This window comes from Leptonychotes weddellii, chromosome 8 (assembly GCF_054177405.1).
Source record: "Leptonychotes weddellii isolate Sample4059 chromosome 8, ASM5417740v2, whole genome shotgun sequence".
NCBI lineage: Eukaryota > Metazoa > Chordata > Mammalia > Carnivora > Phocidae > Leptonychotes > Leptonychotes weddellii.
The window spans coordinates 128647396-128655991 of NC_138376.1; the positions used below are offsets into that span (position 1 = coordinate 128647396).

The window sequence follows — 8596 nt, forward strand, 5'->3', positions numbered from 1 at the left end:
TGGTCGTTTGTCATGGCAGCCTAAGCAGACCAAGACAATTCCCATACCGCCAAAAAATTAATATTAACTCATCAGTGTCACAAAATGGTAACTTTTAGAGGGAGCTGGCCAGTCCTGAGTCTGATAGACCTCGAGAGTGACTGTCGATCTTCATGAAAGTACGTGTCGTCGGCTGTGCTGACTTCCAGTAGCTGAGAGAGCATTTCCGACAGGTGTTTGCCATTTGCACGAATAAGCTCTATAGTTCACACTGCCCCAGACACCGCCCACAGCCCGCCTCTTCCCCCAGACCCTCTAACTACGGGAGAGACTTCCCCCAGACCCTCTAACTACGGGAGAGACTTCCATTGTCTTGAGGCTCCCTGCTTGTGCGCGCCTGAAAGAAGTGGTCCCCGGATCGCAGCTCAGAACACGAGGCAGCAGGAGAGGGGGATCCACAGAACCCCTGCATGATTCCAAACCAGATGTTACCGGGAGGAGGACTGAGAATTGGTTCTCTCGCTTAAACCTTGAAGGTGGAGCAGAGAGAACGAGAAAGTCAAACAGAACCGACCGGTGCCCTCCACGGAGGCATTCTTGGACCTGAGACCCCCTGGCTACGTCGCCCTCCCTAACGGGCGGGGAGGAGGAGGACCTGCAGTGGGACAGACTCTGGGTTCGCTTGCACTCACGGCCAGTGCACACCTGTGGGTGTCCGTGCTGTGAACTCGGGGTCAAAGTGGAAGGTGTCCTCGGGCCTGCCCACCGCTGGTTTGAAGGGCGGCTTGATCTCCTTCCTGTACAGCTTCTGCAGGGAGAGCAAGACAGGACACTGAGGAGGAGCCACAGAGCCCCTGGGAGGACGATGCGGAGCAGCAGGGCTGGCCGCGGGGGAGGGGAGACAGGCTCCGCACACACCCCCTGGTCTGCACCTGCGCCCGGCACCCCGTATACGCTGACGTATGTATGAATGCACCGAAAACAGTGTCTCTTATGTGTTGAGATTATAGAAGATATTTGATATAAAAGCCATAATTGAAGGTATGAGGGTCTGGATACATGCTAAGTATTCTTCATTGAGGGCAATGTGAGGTTTTAAACCCTTTTTGGGGGCAGAATTTTTCTTTTTTTAATTTTTTTCAGGTAAAATCTGACAGGACAGCCGCGTCTTACCAGCCCTCCCCTCCCACCCCCCGGGGAATGGCAGGGAAGAGCCCCTGCTGCTTGGCGCCCTCCTCCCCGCCCTGGCCACCGTGGGGGGCCCGCGCCTGGGGGACACCGGGAAAGCCCCCAGCTAGAACGAACCAGGTCCTTCCTCACACAGGCCCCCCAGAGCCTGTGACCGGGGGCTGAAGCACTTCCCTTGGGCACCTACTCTGGTACCCCCAGATGTGGGGGTCCGGAGCCCTCTGCTCAAGTGGGCGGAGTTATGCTTTTGTGTTCCTTTACACGCGTTTGTGCACGTGGATGAGCCCGTGAGAAGAGCCGAGTCCAGGGGGAGAATCAGCACTTCTCCAGAACGGCCACACCTGGCGGCCCTGAACTTAGGTCATGGGCCTGACCTTTGATGCACAGAAACTCCACGTCCCTCACGGCTTCCCTCTGACGCTGGCCTTCTTGAAAATGCCTTCCAACCTGATGATGTTGCTTTCAATGCTCTTAGGCAAGGCAACAGTGTATTGTTTTGGGGAGAGTCAACTTCAGGAACAAGACAGTTTGGAAGCAGGCCTGGGAACCAGCTGGGTAAAGCCGCAGATGGGGAAGAAGGGGGTGTGGGCAGGAGGGGGAAGCTGGGGCCAGTGGGGGAGGTGATGGAGAGGCGTGGGGGCCTCCGGGTGCCACTTCTGGCCGAGGCTGTGGGGCAGCCACGGGGTGGACTTCAGAACGTCACAGTCCTGGGTTGGTCAGTGTGCCCTGGGCACGTAAGGCGCAGCGCTGGCGAGTGTGCCGAGAGCCTGGTGGGTTGGGGCATGGGCAGCAGGGCTAGGACACCAGGAGGGGGGTCTGGCAACCATTTAGCACGAGTTTTCCCAGTTCTGCCTGATCAGAGGGGACCCTTAGGCCCCTTCTTGGTGCTTCTGCTCAGTGGGTCTAGAGCCAGGGACCCTGATGGCTCAGAAAACAGACTCAGTGACACCTGTCCAATCTGCTCTAAATCTCTCCATAACACCGAAAAGCAGATTTTATCACCCTGACTTTACAGACGAGGAAACCCAGGCTAAGACAGGTTGGGTGAGTTGTGCAAGGTCAGGAGTGAGCGAGGGCCGGCGGGGGAGGACCTGGGCATCCTGACGCTTCCTGTTAGAGCAGGGCTCGTGGTGAGGGAAGGTCCAGCAGCGGCAGGAGGGCGCGATGCTCTGATCCCTGCTGGGAGCACACCCTTCTAGAAGCCAAGGCGGCCACGGAAAACTGGCAGGAGTGACAGACAGAACAACGGCTGTGTCCGGGCTGGTGACCGCCGGGCCCCCCTGGTTTAACGAGCCGCAGGCGTGCACAGGACGGAGCTCGGGGTGAGCACCTGGGAGCCGCCAGAAGAAAATGTCTACCCTCAATTATCTGCTCATTTCTTGCCCTGGGTGAATCGATTTCATTAGGAATTGATTTACTCCATAAGCTCTTTCCAGAAATAGAAAGATGCTACTTTCCGCAGTGACACACTCTGGGGTAGGAATAAACTTCCCTGATGTATGCACTTGTCAGAGGAAATCGAATAAGGACAAGCGAGCTGTGCACCCTGATTAAGATGCTAGTTGTTACCAAGACCGATGGCCGAGGCACAGCCCTGCGGGGCTCAGACCCTTTCTGCTCGCACCAGTGATGCTCCAGTGGTATTTGAGCTGCATTATTAAATCAGTATCTGTCCTACTCAAGGAAAACTCACATCCTCTCCCTGGGCAGGCATGTGTTCTCTTGCTACCTGGGGGGATGGGGTAGGGAGGGAGTGGTGGGGGAGGAGAGGGAGTGGGGAGGGCGGAGATCTCTACCACAGAGCCACGGCTCCTGCTTTATGAACGTTTATTTACATGCACACAGCGCTGGCTGTCACTTAATCCAAATGAGAGGCGAGGCGTTTGCACCTGGAGCTGAAGGTCATACATTTCCGCTCTCTTCTCACCCCAGCTCCACCAACACAGGACCCCTGGGAACAGGAGGCCAGGACCTGCCCCCAGCCTTACAGCTGCAGATAAAACATTCCCTAACCCCGGGCTTCTCAATCGAAGCGGTTTTGGTCCACGATGGAACACGGAGCAGCACCTGGAGGCGTGGGCGGTGACGACTGGGTGCGTGTGCGGACACGAGGTGGGTAGAGGCCGTGACGCCGCTCACCGTTCTGCCGTGCTCGGGACACCCCAGGAGCCTCACTTCCCGTCCGACCACCACCCATATAACTGTACACCAGCTTTGATAAGAAGCAGGGCGGGGAGGTCAAGGTGACTTCCCGAGCCCCCTTTCCCTCCCTGCAGAAACCTGCCCACGTCTGCTCCTTGTCCTGCCATCCCTCTACCCCTCCCTCCCCATGGAGGAGGATATCAAGGCTTTGAAAATCCAAGCAGCCCAAGAAAACACAGGCACCTCCTCTGACCAAGCTGACTCCCGGGGTCACGTGCTTTCCCCAGACTTCTCCCTTCCTCACCCCGAGAGAAGCACAGCGGTGCAGGCCAGGAGGCTGACCTCCTGGGGAGACATAGCTTCCCACTTTCCACGTCTTTACCCGTAAGGAGAAGGAACGCATCAGAATGGCATCTGCCCCCCCAGCAGCCGTGCGGCTTCATCTGGGTGGAGCCTACTGCCCCCTTCAACTCAAGTATTTAGCGATAACTCGGGGAGCAAATGAGGATGTGGTACCTCCTGGCTTCCCCCGCCCCAGGACGCTCATGCTTGTTGGCCCAGTGCGGAGTCCCAATTCCCTCTTTCCCACTGCACTCCCAGCCCGGTGCATGCCCCCCGGACCGGTCACAGAACCCAGCCACCATAGAGCACGCTTAGGGTGCATGAAAACCCCAGCTTCACTGGGCATTGTGCACGTGCACGCCTGCTTTTCCTTGTCCTTTCAAACCTCCTCTGGAAGCCTGTGCCTCACTAAGGAGATCCTAACTGACCGGAGGGAGAGCGTGGGAGAGCCCAACAAGGGCTTGCTGGCTGGCGAGTTCCCTCACAGGCCCCTCCGTCCTCAGAACACTGGTCCCTGGTCTCGATCTGCCTATGAGCACAGCCTGGGCAAGGGCGGCCCCGGAACACCACCCTCCCAGTCCCTGGGGATGCTGTGGTTTCATCCTGGTTCCCAGCAGGTAGCAAAGGGCTGCATAAGGCACGCTGGTGCCCTCCACGCTCTGGATGGCTCCCTTATGCAGTCTTAAAGTTGGTCAGTTCCTTCCTGTTACTGGGTAAACTTTTGGAATGTGTTATTATTACACCTGCTTTCTTTCCCTGTGTCCAAACCTAGGAGTGGGTTTGAGGTTTTAGGGAAAAAGTAATCTTGCTTCCCATTTTATAATGTAAACTGCCGTACACAGGGTTAAATCAAGAACGATTGGCGGCAGCGTTTCTTGTAGGTTTTGAGCTTGATGAGATGCATTATAATTCTGACCTAGATTCCCCTCTCTGAGGCTCTAGAACAATCCATCCCACATTGATGGAAAGAGAATGGGGTCTCATGATCAAATTCACCAGGCAGCACTTTAAATCACCTCATTTGTCGCAGGATCTTAGGACGACACAAGTCGTGGCCACATGGGAACAGATTACACATCAGGCCAGGATGTGCTCGGAGGCTCTGAGCAGGTGCACCAGGGCTATTTATACCTCAACGACCTTCCGATGACGAAGGGGAGAACCAGGGGGTACTCTGAGAATGGTGACTGGGTAATGCAATAGGAAGCTGCTTCTAGCTCGGGGTCACGGACCTAACATCTGCTTTCTGCAGGCAGCTCTGGCTCTAGGCATCTCAAAATTAACATCCTCCAATTAGGAAATGGCACAGCTATAGATTATTCCTAAAATAGCAACGCAGAAATAACGTGGAGTGATGCTAGGCTGGCAGGGGTAACAGGGAGAATTCAAATGGCCCCAGTGCACCCGGGGCATCTGATGGGTCGTGGTCCATGCAGCAGGACTCGGTCTATACAGGTTACCGCCGCTGAAAGCCGTTCCAGCCAAAGTATCTAGATTTACAACACTGCAGAGCCGAGGAGCGGTTATTCACTGAACGGAGAGTCTTTTGGGCCCCTTGAAAGAAGTTCTGCCGCTGTATTCAACGTGGGAATAAACTGATAGAAATCTTTCCACTGGGCAGTGGGAGGAGCTCCCTCACCCGCTGACACAGACACTGAGATCCTGGCCAGCAGCCAACCGCTCCTGGGAACCGAACCCCTAAAATCCACTCTGCAGAGTCTTGTGGGCAAGACTTCCCTCTGCTGCTGCTGGTACACATGACAGGCAAGGGGGGGGCTCTGGCACATGCCGCCCGTTCACCCACGGACCCTGGGCTCTTTTCTCACTGTCCTGTGCCTTGGTTTCCCCGGGCGTCCCTCCCACAGCACCGAGTAACCACTGAGGGTACCCTTGGAAGGGTTCAGAAATGTAAAAAGAACAACTCAAGCACAAGCTCCTAGCATTAATAAAAGCCGTCGCGATAATGGGCCCTGAACGGGTACAGTGAAGGTCCCAGCCTGGGTCAGCAGGTGTCGGTCCCAGGGCGAGGGGCACCAGGCTGGGCGGGAGGTCTTCCTCGGGGCGTGGGGGGTTCCCGTGGCCTGTGGTGATGAACTCTCATGCAGCGACGGGGCAGAGTAAACGTGGCGTATGTGCGGGACTCCCCGTGACCCTCTCCCGAGGCCTTGGGGCTGTAACTGTAATTTTTCATTGGGCTCGTGAGACAGAGCAGCTTTCAGGAAGAACCGCTCCTCAGCGGACGTTTATTCGCTCGGCTTTGCAGACAAGTTAATGGCAGAGCAGGACGGACGGGGCCAGTGACCCCACATGCGCTGTGATGGACTCATTCTGCTCCAGCAGGTCACCTGAAAATTTCTCCTGGCAGTTTTGGGTCACAGAGGGAAGCAGAAAGTGAAATAAATATCCTTCTGTTTTCCAGGGTGGATCCCGAGGCAGGCAGGCACTGGGTTCGCGCCCAGTCAGAAATCAAATGGGTCAGGGAAATGGCTTCGTGTGGTCGTTCTGAGCATCAGCCGGCAGAGGGAATGCCTTCTGGTATTCATAGTTTTTGCAAATGCTACTGTGCTGTGGTTTTCTTATCTAAGCTGCTGAAACAGAATGGGCGCATCCGGACAGGGGGTTGGTAACATCACGCACTGGATGCCGGTCAGTGCCTCGCATTTCATGTCTGCTTTCTCAAGCGTGGGCCTGCTGTTTGCTCAGTGTGTGAGTGGGGGCCAAGGCTGACTGCAGCTCACGGGTGGGTAGGGAGGGTGGAGATGGGGGTCACTCGTCTGGTTCTAGGGAAGGCCTGCAGCAGCTGAGAGAAGGCTGTGGTCCCAAGGAGAGCTTTGCGAGGAGTATGTCGCCTCACCTATCAGCTCCTGCCTGTGTCGGGTCTCTGACGGGACACCCACGCCGCACACCTCTTCTGTAGCTGGACAAGACATTTCGTGCAGCCGTTGAGCAACCTGAGGACAGCTGTGTGTTCCGTTGCCATAGCATGGACAGCCAGCTTGCTCTCCTGGACACGGACAAGCGCCAAGTACTATTTATGAAATAAGTGAATTTGCACAAAAGTGGTGACTCCGAGCTCCTCTCCCTTAACCACTCCCTGGCTGTTTTCATTCAGGGCTTGGGATGGAATGAGGTCCTTCCATCCCTCTGTCCCTGCCTCGTCATCCTCGGGCAAATACAGAAGCAACAGTACAGACACTTGGTCCCCATGAATCTGAAGGGCCTCTCTCAGAAACAAAATGGAATTAAATGCTAAAAGCAATAAAAGAAACTTCCCAACCTCAATTTTAGTCTGATTACTTTGAAATAATACAGCACGCCACCTTCTTGGTGCAGACATCCAGTGACCGTGTTTGCCCTGGCAGGAACCTGGCCCTAAATGCAGAGACGGGACGAGCCATGCACACTGGGGCTGGTCTCCCCGCTGGACTCTCACCGGGTGGCAGAAAGAAGCCGGGCTTCTGCTCAGAGCTCCTGCAGACCTGGGCTTTCCAGGACGCACGTTAGCCCAACCTGCATAGTGTTCAAGGTCATCATCGTGCTGTGAAAATTCCAAGCGTTTCACAAAGCTGTCTTGGCTTTTCCTCCACATGCCCACTTCTTCGGGGGGCGCCCCTTCTTGGCTGAGAGAAGCATCTGTCTGCAGCAACTTGCAAGCAAATCCTTCGAGCCAAGCCACTGTGTTGAGTGGTACCCGGAGCCGTGAGGCCAGGCCTCCCCTTTCCTCCCAGCTGCAGCCCGAGGATCTCCCATGTCACAGGGTCCGTCCCCATCTCTGGCCCCAGCCATCCCGTTCTCCTGTTTTCTCATCTCTGCCGGCGGCAGGGGCTGTGGTACCCCGGAGAGAGAAGGAGAGAAGTGGGTTCCTGCCCTGAGAGCCTGTCCCGTTCACTCCCTCGCTCCCTCGCTCATTCACTGTTTGTCAGGGGCCTCCTCTGAGCCTGGCTGTCTCAGAGGCCCGGGGGACGTCTCTACCCAACATTGACAGTGACTCCTGACCTCTTGGGGCTTCCATTCCAGTAGCAGGGGACGGAGACTCCTAATCAGCACCATGAATAAGGGATGTGATGCAGGACACTGGACGGTGACGAGGAGCCGGGGATGGAACAAGGTCAGGGGAGTCAGGGCGCTGGGCAAGGAGCTGCGGTTTGGAAGGGTTGGGACAGACATTAGCGAGGAGCTGGCTTTTCAGAAAAGCCATAAGGAGGAGGACATAACTGAGTCACAGGGGCACTCGGGGACAGGAGGGCTGATGTGCTGGGCAGATAGGTGTGTGGAGAGGCCAGCGTGGGGGCGGGAGGGGCAGGTGAGGGGCTCAGCTCCGATGCCCCACCCCTCCCCTGAGCGGCTCTCTTCGCGGTGCTGCTGCTTTCTCTCTGTGACCTAGTGCGCAGCCTTCGATTCCTGCCTCGCTCCCCCGACCAGGTTGTAAAGCCCGGGGCGTCACGGCCACTGCTCTGTGTCCGTGTCCTGGAAGCGCCTGAAACGTGTTCAACAGCATGGCTGGACACATGGGACAGCGAGTGATAACAGAAGGGGGTGTGCGGCCCTACCCCGATGTCTGTGGGCGGGAGGGGATGACCCGCGGCAGAGCGCCCGTCGGGGCACCAGGGCCGTGCCCCCAGGGGTCAGCTTCTGAGGCTCCTGCCCGCAGCGCCGTGCTGGCCCTCCAGGGCTAGGACGCAGCCGGCTGGCCTGAGGCCTCATCACCACAGGCACAGCCGAGCTTCCGTGCTGGATGGAACCAGAAATAATCCACCGAGAAAGATCTCCAGGTGCCCATCTGTGGGTTGAGGATGACTGAGCTCCTTATAAGTCTACATTCCAGGAAGCTAAGGAAAAAGAGATTTCACGGGCAAGCACTTTGCTTCCACCGTCCACTTTCCTGAACGCAAGCTGATGTTGACCTGGTCCTTTAACCAGGCTTGTGCACCTGGCGGGAGGTCAC

General features: G+C 56.6%; 1 protein-coding gene across 1 annotated transcript in view; it reads right to left on the reverse strand.

Annotated features, from left to right (window-relative positions):
* The window catches only part of RPS6KA2 (ribosomal protein S6 kinase A2), a 259047-nt gene that overhangs the window by 25435 nt on the left and 225016 nt on the right, over positions 1–8596 (reverse strand). The window contains exons 14-15 of the mRNA XM_081829387.1: positions 6972–7023; positions 685–934 (exon numbers count right to left, since the gene is read on the reverse strand). Of these exons, the coding sequence (XP_081685513.1) occupies positions 685–934; positions 6972–7023 (302 nt within the window). The remainder of the gene's footprint in view (positions 1–684; positions 935–6971; positions 7024–8596) is intronic.